The sequence below is a fragment of the Cebus imitator genome, unplaced genomic scaffold, assembly GCF_001604975.1.
Source record: "Cebus imitator isolate Cc_AM_T3 unplaced genomic scaffold, Cebus_imitator-1.0 Scaffold54, whole genome shotgun sequence".
Taxonomy (NCBI): Eukaryota; Metazoa; Chordata; class Mammalia; order Primates; family Cebidae; genus Cebus; species Cebus imitator.
The window spans coordinates 6,506,997-6,521,581 of record NW_016107369.1 but is presented as its reverse complement, the minus strand read 5'-3'; the positions used below and the strand labels follow the sequence as shown (position 1 = coordinate 6,521,581).

Below are 14,585 nucleotides of genomic sequence, written 5' to 3'. Positions count from 1 at the left end.
TTAGATGCTCTTCCAAAGCTGAGACTCCATCCATCCAGCTTTCCTCCTTGACCAAGTCCTCCCTCCACACCTGCTCCTGTTCCTTGCCTCTACCCCATCCCACCCCACTGTCTCCCTTTCTGATCGACTTTGCTGATGAGCGCCCCCTTGCCTCATGCTCTTTGTTGTCACCACCTGCCTCTAACCCCTTCCCTTGAGTGATCAAGCCCAAGTGACCTTCCCTGGGACCTCCCACAGAATGCCTGCCGATTGCTCTCTCCTTGAGCACCTGTCAAAATTTCACTCCTTGCCAGGAGTCTTTCTGTCCCTCTCCCAATACCCTGACCCTCTGGTCAGTTGTTACCTGCCACTCTGTAGTGAGTCTGTCTCATAAGCATACCCCATGCCCTTTAAGTTTCCTCAGATTTCCACCCCTGACCCCCCAATACACACAAACATATTTTTCTTTTGCCCCATTTAAGCCACCTAGAAAATCGTGGGTGAGTTCCCAACTTTGCATTCCTAACATCCATTTTCTCTTTTGATTCCTCTGGGTAGGTCAACTGCAGGCCAGAAAAATGGAAAAATGTGCAGCTATGTTCTTAGACTCCTGCTCTCAATCCCCTGCAAACAGGTATAGTTTTCTACCCCTCCACACGTGGTCAACCCCTCCCCACCCCTGTTCTGACATCCCCCATTTCTCTCCTTTACCCCTCACCACCACCTCAACACGTCCTGGCTCCCGCCTGCCCCATCTGACTTAACCAATGGATGCTGTGTCCAAAGACGACTTCTCCAGTCTTTCTGTCAACAATATTTATTAAGCATCCACTACGTATAGAGTGAGATTTAGTAAGACTTCCACTAATTAGCTCAGAAACTACTCAGTTCTCGGTGTATTTCAACAAATAATTATGGCACACTGGTGTCAGGCACTGTCTGGGGAACATGAGTGAGACCACCTTTACCCTCAAGGAACACGCCATCTGTTTGAGAAAGACTGCAAACAAACATGGTGTGTTGTGATAAGCACAAGAGCAGCAGAAACAAAATGCTACGGAATGGTACGTAGGTGGGTTTTCAAATGGTGATTTTTGCCATTTTACATGGGTCAGGTTGTGATTCCCAGTTTTGCTTTTTGTTCAAATATTATATCCATTCTCACTGACAATAGACATTCTTGCCTACACATTCAACAACGACGGTCAGTCTGGAGCTCTTTGTTGATCTAGATGGCTTACTCCAAGACAATCTTCTTGTCTACTGAGATCCTTGGCAAAAATAATCACAAACTACCCCATGACAGCTCTCACATGATTTTAACCATTTGTGAATTTCTAGTCTGATCCACTAGGTCACAAAATAAATCCAATGGCTTATAAATTCCTGGCCCCATGTCTAATTTTATCCCATGCTTCACAGTGCTCAGCAGTCACATAAATACTGTTACTACTCAGTCCCTAGTTACCAAATGAACCAAAGTATATCTGAATGAAAATGTTATCATCCAAGGTCTGTAAACAGACTACCCTGAAATCTCAGCTGCAAGGCCAAATGTCTGAGTCACCAGTAATGGGGTACATCAATCACATACCTCCTGATGTAACGCACTGAGAAGGATACAATGTCATTTCTACGGTATTCTAACCAAAATGCACAACTTCAGTGTAGTCATTAGAGAAACAACATACAGGGCTGGGCGCAGTGGCTCACGCCTGTAATCCCAGCACTCTGGGAGACTGAGGTGGGCGGATCACGAGGTTAAGAGATCAAGACCATCCTGACCAACATTGTGAAACCCCATCTCTACTAAAATACAAAAATTAGCTGGGTGTGGTGGCACATGCCTATAATCTCAGCTACTCGGGAGGCTGAGGCAGGAGAATTACTTGAACCCAGGAAGCAGAGGTTGCAGTGAGCTGAGATTGCTCCACTGCACTCCAGCCTGGTGCCTGGAGACACAGCAAGACTCTGTCTCAAAAAAAAAAAAAAAAAAAGAAAAAGAAAAACAACATACAAGCCAGAAGCGAATGGCTTTCTATGAAATACTAGTCAGTATCAAGCTTGTGAAAAGCAAGATTGTGGTACTAACTATTTCAAAGACTGGTAAGAGGACATGACAACCTGTGATCCCGGATGGGATCCTGAACCAGAAAAAGGACGTTAGTGAGACAATTGGCAGAATTTGAATACAGTCTGTCAGTTCTGGTATTGCATCGATGTTAATTTCCTGCTTGTGATCACTGTGCTGTGGTTATTTGAAGAATCTGGGTGAAGGACATATGGGAATTCTTGGTATAACCTTCGTAAGTTTTTTGTAAGTGTAAAATTATTTCAAAAGTAATTTTTTCAAAAAGTCTTAGTTACTGGGTGGGTGCCAGTGATGAGATACTTTGAAAACCTAATTTTCAATGTTTTTTAATTAATAATTCAGTTCTGACAGGAGCTTCTTCCATCATTCTCATTTATTTTGCAAATCAATCAAGCAGAATGGCTTTTCCTATATTGTTATTTTGAGTAGTCAGAAATCACTTTTATTGAACACAACAATATTACATAATTCAAAGTTTTTGTGTTAGAAGCAATTGGGCTTGTGACCAAAACAGGGCCGGAAATGTTCACTCCCTGCCACCTTTACACCCCACCACAGGCACCACCAAAACAGTGACCATGTAGGAAGTTCAACTTCAGTTCTCACAAAAAGTTCCTGAGGACTTAGACATTGCTGCTTCTCAGAAACATTCTTCTAATAGGTCATCGTTTCATTTGGGGTTTACGTTTTTTTGGTTTTCTTTTTCTCTCTTTTTTTTGGAATAGAATCTCATTCTGTCACTCAGGCTGGAGCGCAGTTGCGTGATCTTGGCTCACTGCAACCTCCGCCTCCCAGGTTCAAGTGATTCTCCTGCCTCAGCCTCCTGAGTAGCTGGGATTACAGGTGCACGCCACCACACCTGGCTAATTTTTGTATTTACAGTAGAGATGGGGTTTTACCATGTTGGTCAGGCTGATCTCAAACTCCTGACTTCGTGATCTGCCCAGCTCGGCCTCCCAAAGTGCTGGGATTACAGGCATGAGCCACTGTGCCCGGCTAGTTTTGTTTTTCTTTTACAGCATCAAATACCTCTGTTTCATCGAATAAGTTCTTGAATAAAAGACCTAAATAGACTTTAGTGACTTCACTCAAGAATTCTTCAAAAGATGATCTCCGGGGAAGTCCGTATAGACTGAGGAAAGCTTATTAGAAGATCCATACATCATTTGCTGAGTTTGGAACTTTAGACAAGTCATCAAACAGGATCAAAACTCAGTTTCCTTCATCAGTAAAATGCAAATAAATAACATCTCCCCGACCTCACAGCACTAAGCATCATCATGAGATAATATGAGTTACATATTCTAATAGGGAAAGAAATGTCCATTTCCTCTCTGAGAAACTGAGGCAGAGATCTCTGTCAACAAATTCATACAGGGAGCTGAGCCCAGAACCCAGAACTTTTTATCTCTACTCTAGGCTTCCACACACCAAATCAAAGACACCTTACTCAGAGAATACACAACACAAGTCACTTCTCCAAAGCCTAAGCAAAATCCCATGAGGAAAAATTCCTAACAGATGAATCTGCTCCAACTTTAAGAACATGTTCAAGATCATATTCATCAGATGTAACAGGAGGCATAGTGGGATAAAGTTAATTAATTTTATTCCACCATGAAGCAAGAACCTCCAAACAGCCTTTAGCTCTCTCCCCAAGTAATGATCTTGCGTTCCCTCCAGTGCTAGATAAAGGCAGTCTCAGTCTGCAGCCCATTAGGTGCAGAGAGAGACGCAGAGTAAGCAGGAACCCTTAAAGGGATGCCATTGATGTGAACATCAAAATTTTTTATTAAATTCTTCTCTCTAAAATACCAGTAGCAAATTGGATTACTGAGTTTAAAGTACCTTTAAAAAATTAAATGCAGATTTCTAATTCCCAGGGTTATAGTGATTATAGTGTCTGATCTCTACATAGTCTCTCAGTAACAGAAATAAAGGATTCGATTGTTCTAGATCGGAAAAAAAATCAGCTAAATGATAACAACTGTCACCTTTAAGTCAACAGTCCCCCTCTCCAGGGGATTAAACTAGTGTAACAAATTTAGAAAGTTCTGTATCTTTGGTTCCCCTCTCTTTGGGCTAGGACTCAGAAAACTCATGGTGATACTTTACTGAGCTGAGGGCAAAGGAAGCTAGTCAGATCATTTTCATCTTGATGACTCATTTCTTTTGTATTTACATTTTGAGTAGTGACACTTATTTAACAAAAGCAAGAACAGAAAGGTGTGTTGACTGTTCACATAGCTCCTACAATTTCTGAGGTCACAAAAAAGGAGATCTCTCTGTACATTATCTAGAAATGACAATTATGAAGGTAAGTTATCTACAATATTCTGCACAGAATCTAAATCAGAATTCTCTCTTACGTGATCTAATAGCTTACTCTTCAGTTGTTGAAATTTATTTTAATGACATTACCTTTAAAAAGCTATGTTCATTACATTTTCTTCCATTGCAATCAAGAAACAGCAAAGTATGTACACGAGCACACACATACATATGTATTCCTTAATCATAGACTATGAGAGGGGCAGTGGAGGCAATGACAGAGTAGAGGTTCCACAATCAGGTCGCCGAAGACCAAAACCTGGCTCCTTCCTAGCTGTACCTGTCTTAACCTTATTACTAACCTCAGTTTCTGCAAACTGGGGATTAATATAAACACCTATCTCATGGGAGTAGTCATGAGGATTAAGTGAAATATTCCAAGGAAAGCACCCGGAACAATGCCTTACACATAAATGTTGATTTGCTATCTAGAGAAAGGGAGACAAAGATATAACATCCACCATTAAAGTGGCTGGAAACCCCGGACAGCCAGCTTCCTCCTCCGACACGGTCCCTCTCAGATTTTCTTTCCTTTTCCTTAAAACAATTCCCTCCAAAGCAATGCTCATTCCACTCCCGCAAACTTAACTCAACCTCTCTGGGTCAACTTTTCTCAACTGAAAAGTGAAAGATCTGAACTTGATCATCTTAAAAGTCCCTTCCGGTTTTTCTTTAAAGATATAAATTCTGAGTCTCTTCAAAGACACTATAAGCAAGGTGAGACAAGACAATGCTAAGAAACATTACTGTGCTTCTATTACCCCAAGTAAGAAAGGTGAGGAAGTCTACTACCTCCAGTGAGAGCAAATGCAGATCAAAGATCAAGCTACACCATTAAATATAAAACAGACAAGCAATATCCATTCCCAAACATTCTCCTGTGGGTTTGCCTTGCTAGTTCTAAACAGTTAGTTTCTCTGTGAGACTCCAAGCTAGACTCTGATATTAGGTAGCCGTTTATAATTTGCCTTAATTATGTGGATTTTTAGGGGAAAAAAAAAAACCTCAAGTGTAAAGGCAAATAGTCATTGAGAATTCTGGGACTATGAGCAACTACACAGAATTCAGATGAGAGTATGGATTGAACATATATTTATTTAACATAGAAGCTCACATTTTACCAATGAAAGCAAATTATAATCCCATGAATCCGACATCTGAGTCAAAGGTACACAGTCAAGAGGTGGAAAATGTCAGCAAGTGTAGGTTGTATCCCCTTAGCAGAAACTCACTGCAGCAAACTCTATTGGCTGAGCATGCAGAGTATGACACCGTTGGAGGTTTAGCCGTATTTCCTAGGAACAGGCCACATATAGATTAGACAGAACATCCCAAAAGTGGGTGGGATTGTTACTTTCATTCTCTCAAAACTGAGAATAAATGCCCAGGTGATCACTTGTACATCTCACGCATGAGAAAAGTGGAAGCCCTTTCTGTCTCAGGCTACCAGGAAAGTACAAAGAGTTTATTTCTGGGTTTCTTTGCTTGTCCTTGTGCTTGGGTTAGTTTGTTATTTCAACAATCGGTCTAATTCATAAGGATTTGCAGGGGCTGGACCATCAAAGCAAATCTTCCCAGACACACCGATAAGCAGCCTGTTAACCAGGCAGCTACTTGGGTCCCCAGCCCATGTCAGATGGTTCTGCGTGTGTTTCTGGGACTGTGTGCTCCTGGGGCCGGAGACCTGGCCAACCTTAAAGGGAGTTCAGAATCTTCCAAACAGCCAAGTTGAGCGTTGTGCCTAATTAGGGATCTTCTTTAATTTGGTTTCATCCCCCTGGTTGTGAAATTGGAACCCAGAGTAAGAAATACCACCTAGACATGCAGTGCCACACCTCCTTATTCCTACCCAAATCCAGCAGCCAACTCCAATCTCAGTTCCCTGGACTCCACTTCTAGGTCTAGCTAAGGGAGGCAGGGTTAGCCAAGCACTTCCCCAGCCATTTTCTCTCATAGTTGAAGCCAGAAGCCTGCCATTCTCCACACTGAGCCCCTCCCTTAGTCCAAGCAAGACTCGGTTCCCACACCTACGCCTGGGCACACGTGAGTTCCCATGCACACACGGGCCACAGAGGGCCGGGGGGAGACACTCCAGTAGCCACTCTTACACACAGAAGTGGGTCCAAACCCAGGAAAACAAAAAAGCAAGCGGGGGGGGAAAGGAAAAAGAAAAAGAAAACTAAAAAATAGATATGATGGTTTTGCCCACATTGTAAGACAGGTTAGCCAAGACATACCTTTTGACTAGGACCTCGCAGCTGGTCATTCTTGGGACTGTCAGTGAGGTGGGTAGCCTTCTCCATCGCCCCAGGGGTCTTGAGCAGTGTTGCTTTGGTTTATTTCAGGAAGTACTATTGGAAACATAAAACAAAGTGCCTGGCGGGCACTATAAAAAAAATATAGAAGAAATACGGTAGCCTTCATCATCCAACAGGTATTGGTATGTTTCTTAACAGGGGCAAGGGGAGGGGAAACACACGGTGAGGTCTCCTTCTTTCTTCCAGGAGCACAGTCTTGGCCTCGGGTGGTGGAGTCACTGCTGAGCCCATGATGTTCTGCTTATGTTCCATCCCTGCATTTGGAAGTCGTTCTTTGCCAGGAGGAAAGTGAGGGAAACCAGCAATAACAAAACAGCAGCTCTACTGACGGAGGAGGAGGAGCCCAGGAGGCGGCTGGTCAGGGCCAGGGTGTGGAGGGAGGCCAGGCATAGACGCCCCGACTTCTCTGGAACTACTGACATTTTCTCGCAGGCAGAGAGGAGGATGGAAAGGTCAGGGAGGAGAATGAGGGAGGGGTCTGCCGCGGGGAGCCACAAACTCTGTGGGGCACAGAAAGTGCGACCACCTCCCATTGAGGAAATTCTCTCCCCAGTGGCTTGCTTCTAAACAGGATATTACTTTGATTTCTTTGATTTCCCTTCTCTCTCTCTCTCAAAAAAAAAAGTCTGATTCTAATAATAGCTAGAATATATAAATAATAATGTTTTAATGTTATTGGTTCTTTGTTTCCAAACCCAAAGTTCCTCTTCTCTTCCTTTTGCCAATAAATATGAAAATTGAGGAAATCAACTCTGCTCCTGTCAAAAAGACCCCCTTCCCCTCAAAAAAGAGACAATCCACCTAACTTCCTATTTCTATGGAAAATAAATAGCACGTCACAATGCCATCTCTTGGAAGAACGTTCATTCTGCTCTTTTGCTTTGTTTCAGTAGTCTGTGCTTCTGTTGCACATACCCAAAACAGAGGGGTGGGTTAGGGATAGACGGGCACATGGGAGGTGAGGGGGAAAAAAGCAAGGATAGAGGGAAAACCTAAAGTTGTCTTTCATTTTAAAAAAATATATCAGAACCAGCACAATGACCAAAGTCAGAGGGGGATGGCTAATTGGCCAGAGAGTCTGTTCCGTGGGTTTAGCAACTGCCCTTTTTATCTGCTGTGGGCGAACCCCGGCCACTGCGGCGTCCTCGACAGGAGCGAGGCTCTTCCAAATCGTCCTCATCAAAGCCGTGGAAAGTTGACGTGTCACTTTCTGACGTGGAACCGAATAAGTCCTCCGTGGTGCGTGCTGCGGCCGCTGCCTCCTTCTCCTTCCTGCCTTCTCCTCCCAAATGAGCTGACATGTATGATGAATATATCAGCACATGGGTTAAGCAATAGACAGCATTATTAATATTCTCATTATGATATTACAATGTTATTCTTAATAGCAAGATATTAAACCATTTTTACACCAAAGGGATTAACCTGGTGCATCACCTGATGACGGGGATTTGGGACAATGCAAACATTTCCAGGGAAGAGGCTTCCCTCACTCCCTGAAAAGGCACCGCCTCTACCACAGTACATATGTCCACAGCTTCAGACAGCAAAAGATCCACCCATGATCTTTCTTCTGCTGTGCGTACACACAGACGCTTGCATGCTCACTCGACCCTGCCCCAGACAATGATTCTCCTTGGTGGTTTCTAAGCCTGGCTGGCATTTCTTTGGTGTTTTCTGTTGGTGTTTCTTTGAACAATGATTGTCCTTCACTTTGACAGTCAGCTCTACAAAGGTATTGCTGTCAGTTAACCCATTCAAGGTGGTTAAGCCTCCATTCATTTTTATTTTTACCCGCTTCTAATCCCATCCTTTCAGAACCCTTTCAATTCTCCCCTTACACCATGTAGTTCATTTGCACTGAAAGCAAAAGGAAGTTGGAAAGTCTGATAAGTGGCAGGTGATAAAAGAGTTTGCTTTCTTTAACCACTAGAGGAAATTGCTGTGCACTGTAACCACATACGTGTGTGCATGCACACACTACACACACACACACACACACACACACACACACACACTCCAGCCACCAACCAAGCCCGGGTATTGGTTACTCCAGAAAGTTCATTTGTCAAGTCTCACTCAGAGCACTAAGAAGGTGAGAAATCGGAGTAGAAAAGTCCTAATAAAACAGCATCCTGAAATCTGTAAAACTCAGGTTTAAACTTTTTCACATTCTAAATGAGCCCCAGGACTGCTCTTGTATAAGGGAATGATACAACCTGCATGGTGTCAATTTCAGGAATCTCATTTTCTCCCAGAAAACAGCTGTGGTAAGGCAGATGGGAGGGGGAAGGAAGCTCTTCCAAGTGCCATAGTCTTCTCTGGAAGGACCATAGGGGGGCCCCAGGGAAGTACTCGCCCACCTCCCTTAAGAAGCACATCTCATCTCATGGGCCAATGACACCTGTTTCTTCCCAAGGTATCAACTATTTCAGGAATATCAGAGTCAGACCTTGTCTAAATAATCCGCCAAAACTAATCATCAGAAAATGCAATGAGAATATCTAGAAATGGTTGGTAGAAAATGGCTCCCAAGCCACACAGCAGGCAGAACCTTGCGGGAAAAGCTGAGAGATTGTGGAAAGAGGCTTTGCATAGAAAAAACGAATTCCCACTCCTGACATCCCATGGCTGGGATTCTAGCACCCCGTCTTTTGTAAGAAAGGAAGGGGGGATATACATTACAGCAGTTTGCAAGAAGAATTCTCAAGCTGCCCCCCCAACCCAACCAAACCTACAGCAGTCCATAACATGTTGCTCAGAACATCACTCCAAGTGACCTTGCCTGTGGAAGTAGAGATTTCATCTGATTGCCTGCTTTTAAAAAACACGGCATTGAATTTCATCTTGGGTTTTTTTTTTTTTTTTTTGTAAGCATCTAAAAAAAACAGAGCCTGCTATCACAAGGGCCCTGTCTTCTAAGCTAGCATCAGTAGAGTAAAAAATTCAACATTAGGTACCATGTTTGGACAGTAAATGAATTGACAGAATTGCACAAATGGACCACCCTGTCAGGATCCTTGAGAGTTACACGTTGAGGGTTGTGTGCAGCAGAAACCACAGTCCTTTTTAAATTGCTGATTTGCTACTCAAGCCAGTCTTAAGCCCTAAACAGCCCTACCATAAAAATATAAAAGGGCTAAAGCTAAGGTTTACAGACCCAGAGAAAGGAAAGAACTGAGTTGCTACAGTAAACCATGAGAGGGTCATCTCAGTCCTTCTCTGGGGACTGAGGGTGAAAAAGACATTGGATAGAAAGGTACAAAGGAGAAATGACTCCTCACTGCTGGAACCAAGCATCCAATCAAACTGTTTCACCTACTCATATCAAGAGCAGATGAGACTAAAACTGAGGTTGAAATTCCTTCTGCCCTGCCTTCCACTGTGGTCTGTCAATGACATACCATATGAAAAATAGACAGTACCAACCAACCATGGCCAACCAAAAATAATGGTTTGGTTAGAACTAAAAAACAGAACAACAGCTTGAACATAACCTGAAACCCTGAATTCATTTTAAGAATGAAGGTACAAGACCAGAAGTCTCTTTTTGTTACTTTAGCGTTTTGATAGGTTGAAATAGAAACATACACACCGAATCAACTCCAGATTGGCCCTAGGAATGCCTGTCCTTTTGCCTCATTGATCTATCAGGGTCTCTTTTGCTCCATTTTAGAAAATGAGATGAGTGGCCGATGGAGGTGGTGTTTATGCAGCTGGCCAGGAGCCCAGGGATCTCTGACTCCCACAATCCAAGATGTGGTTGCTCTCCCAATACTCATGTTTCCACACCACACTCTTTGGGTTTGCCCTAGGCACTTCCACAGAACAAACACATCTTTTTGTTACATGTGCATCATCCGCTACGAGAAAGCACGTTGCCTTCTCTCCAGGCATTTCTACCCTACCTCGCTGTGGTCCGTAAAAACACGCACAAAGAAATAGGCACCTCATGGAAAGGCCAGACACAAATCCAAAACTTCTCTCTGCCCTTTTTCCCTGGATCCTAGGGCACAACTTTTGGGTTTTGAGACCCAAAGAGGAAAAACATCAGGACGAGCTGGAAACCCCTCTCCACTCGAAAGCATCACCGCCATCGCCCCCTCTCCAGTCTCCACCACTACAAGATGGAAGAGGAATGCAAGAGAAGCATTCCTGGTCTAAGAGCACTCGGTGCGGGAAGGGGTCACACTCACCAGAGCGTCCACAGTCTGCGCAGGACACCAGCTCTTCGGGTCGCCCACTCTTCTTGTTCATGTTGGAGCCCCCCAAGCAGAAGTCACAGTAGTTATTGGGAATGACTGTTCCATCCGGTCCTTTCTGGGCTGTAGGAACATTTAAAACATTCTAATTTCAGGCTTACGTGAGTTGCAACTGCCCCTTCTCTTCCTACAGTGGGATAGAACTTGCTCCAGAAGGAATTTGAAGTTTTATTATAACCGACTTGGCAAATTGGGCTAGGCTTTCTTTTGAATCCTTTCGGGTTTAATGGTTCTAATGTCTTTCAAGTCACCTAGAGTTTACTTTCATTTTTAGAGTATTTCCCAACTCTGTGTTGTTGTGGAAATCACCCTGCTCCTCTGATTGCATCCTTAGATGATCAAACCATCTGGAAGGGGTACTGGTCAAGTGAACTACTCTCAGCCCTCAACAATCAGGCCTGCAGGCCCAGGGCCCAGGCCCCAGGCATCGGATGGAAACCACACACTGCAGTGTGAGAAGAGGGAGAGGAAACAACCAGTGTCTGGACCTTGCCTTTGGGAATGGTGCTTTTGTTTAGTAGACATTCTTCCTGTCCCTGAAATGGAGAACAAAGAAGCACCGATGGGTGGTCATTTCCAGGAAGAATACCAAAGACGTTCTTGGGGACTTCGACAGACATCTTGGTAGGGCATCGATCTCCCTGAAGGGGAGTCCCCATCTCCCTGAAGCCCAGACACATTGATCGTGGGAAGTACCCAAGACCCCACATGCCTAGAATCAGAACTAGACCCAGGTTTCTAGGCGGTTGGCTCAGCCTCATGCCAGAGATGGATTAAATGGTGAGTTACTGAGCATGTCTCTAGGCTTAAGACCATCACAAGTAACTGAACACACTGACTTCAAAACCCACTCCTGCTGGAAGCCCTTAAACAAAGACCAAGATAACTCTTGGAACATGATCTTGAAAACAAAGCTTGTGAGGAGAACAGCACATGTCCTCAAGCACCAAAATCATTCCATTTCCAGGGGCTGCTTGAGAAGCCCTGAACAGGTTATCTGCAGGGAGAGAAATGCCTCCCTTTTTCTCTGTTTCTCCTTCCCCATTGCAGGCATTTCTTTGTCACATTCACACTCCCTGCTCATGACTAAGAAGAAAAGTCTCTCTGTTTATGGGATCAGCCTTAACCACCCAAGGATATTCCTCCTCTCCAGACCCAGTGTCTGCTGCTGCCTTTCATTATTCACTGGCTAATGTTAATCAGGCTCCCATAGGGTACAAATCTGAAAAAGGAAGCAGAGATGTGAGCAGAAATACCATCCAGACAGTAAGTGATAAACGGATTCACCCACTTTAATGCGATTCCCTCTGGCCTCCACTTCCTCCATGCCTCTGTTTTGCCTCCAGGAATAGAAAACCTACCTGAGGAAGGCGGAAGACAAAAGCTAGCAGAATTTCATTACAGAGGGTTAATCCATTTATCAGTTGCTATTTGGATTGTTTAATTGGTTTCTAAGTCATTGATTTCCATTTTCAGGGAGGCAGACAATTCTCTACAGAAGTGTTAGCTGTTTGGGGGAGACAGAGAAGCTGGCCACATTCTGGGGTCTGTTGAGTGTGGGCTTTTCTTCATCAGTCCCTGGATCTCAAACATATCCGCATAGCATACAGAACAGTTTTGCAAATAATCTCCAAAAAGAAGTACATCGGCAAAAATTTTACTCTGTCTATAAAATTTTCATTACCCAAACCAGAAGTACCAGTGTCCCTTTCCCTTCTCCCTCAATTGCCATCTTCATCATTTTTAGAACTCTCCTAAGAAAATCAAAGCATCTCTAGGAAGCAAATAAACTCAGGATTTCCTCATCAAGAGATGGATGGAAATCTATCAAATGATGAACAGAAAGAAGAGACTGGGTATACTAAATGTAGGGGCTGAGGGTAAACCAAAGCTAAGTGTCACGATTGATATGAACTAGGTATAAAATGTGGAGATACCAGTTGTTACTTAGATACCTTCCTGCATGGAAGGCAATCAAAGAATCCCATATATATCATTCCATAAAACCTTGCAGGGGGCCTATTCTCCTCAGCTGTCTCTCGTTTACTCTTAGGGACTTCCTATAATGTTCAATTTTCCTCCCCATCCACAAGATCTTTAACCAAAGAATCTCATTTTCTCCAACACACTGTATCCCTTGTGATGTCTGAGGATGATGAAGTAAAATATAGAGTATAAAAACTTGCAGATTAATTCTTGATATGGTTTGGCTCTGTTCCCACCCAAATCTCATCTTGAATTGCAGCTCCCATAATCCCCACATATCATGGGAGAGACCCAGTGGGATGTAACTGAATCATGGGGGCAGGTTTTTCCCATGCTGTTCTTGTGATAGTGAGTAATTCTCATGCGCTCTGATGGTTTTATAAAGGGCAGTTCCCCTGCACATGCTCTCTTGCCTGCTGCCATGTAAGATGTGCCTTTGCTCCTCCTTTGCCTCCTGCCATGATTGTGAGGCCTCCCAAGGCAGGTGGAACCATGAGTCCATTAAACCTCTTTCTCTTTATAAATTACCCAGTCTCAGGCATTTCTTCCCAGCGGTATGAAGATGGACTAATACAATTCTATACAGCATTCACTACCAACAGACCATTAATAGAACACTCTATTGAATCAGGAACTCTAATACTACAAGAAATAAAAAAATCAGAAATGATCCAGTAGAGCTAAGCAGGCAGTGATGGAGGAATTGAGCCTTTGTAAAAAGACCAAAGGAAAAGAATTGAATTCATCTGAAGAAGGGAAGCTTCTGAGGAGATGGAGTCAGAGCAGCATCCTGTTGGCCATACAAAGTTCTTGTCCAAGGAGTGAGGGAGGGTCTAAAATCCCACGTATAGGCCCCGGTGTGCGCAGTGGTGACATGCCAGGTCAGCTGGGGTGCGGAAGTACATTTTTAGTCTGGCAATGGCCCTGTATGGAAAGCGATCATGAACAGCTATGTTTTATTTTCAGAGAAGTCATTTTTGCTTCAGTTTCTACTCTCTTCTTATAATAGTGAGCTCAAAGCATCTTTCCACTGTGGTCAGATGGTATGGAATGGACTGATTACTTATGCACCTGATTTCCTTACACTTTTTGGTACTTGGGGTTGGTTTCAGAGCAAGGGTTCTCCCATGGAGCTGTCTCAAACTTCAGCTAAAACATATCAGTCATGCTCTGGGGAGGACACTGTTGATATCACCATCGTGACCCTTGTTTATACATGTGTCTGTGTACCTCCTCTCCCCATTTTACATTACCATCTCACCATATTAAACAGATCTACTCCTTCAGGTTGGAGACCAGCTCTAACTCGTTATTGGAACACCTGCAATCTGTGGGATGAATGACTTAGAGAGCGATGGCAGGGATGTCAGTGGGTGGCACAGTGATGCCCCTGGGACCACTGGATATCATTCACTGCTCCTAGCTTATTTCCCTACCAGAGGAGAGCTGGTCCATGTGTGCATGAATTGGCCTGTCATCTGGTCTCACGGCCAGCTCCCAGAGTACACAAAAGTCGGTAGCCAACGGCCCTGCGTCACTGGAAGAATAACACTGTGCCCCTCCTGCAGGAGGTGAGACATCATTGTACGCCAAACACACAAGAACATATAAGACAAT

The 14,585-nt window shown here is 43.8% G+C and overlaps 1 protein-coding gene across 8 annotated transcripts in view; it reads right to left on the bottom strand.

Moving 5' to 3' along the window:
• The window catches only part of DPF3 (double PHD fingers 3), a 288,551-nt gene that overhangs the window by 52,140 nt on the left and 221,826 nt on the right, over positions 1 to 14,585 (bottom strand). For 4 of the 8 annotated variants that reach the window (XR_005200301.1, XR_005200298.1, XR_005200299.1 and 1 more), the window contains exons 9-10: positions 10,917 to 11,045; positions 6,640 to 8,014 (exon numbers count right to left, since the gene is read on the bottom strand). Coding sequence is in view for 4 of the 8 variants with exons in the window: in XM_017528735.2 (XP_017384224.1) it covers positions 10,917 to 11,045 (129 nt within the window). In the remaining 4 variants the exon portion in view is untranslated. The remainder of the gene's footprint in view (positions 1 to 6,639; positions 8,015 to 10,916; positions 11,046 to 14,585) is intronic. The other 4 variants (XM_017528735.2, XM_037738565.1, XM_037738566.1 and 1 more) reach the window with 1 other exon arrangement.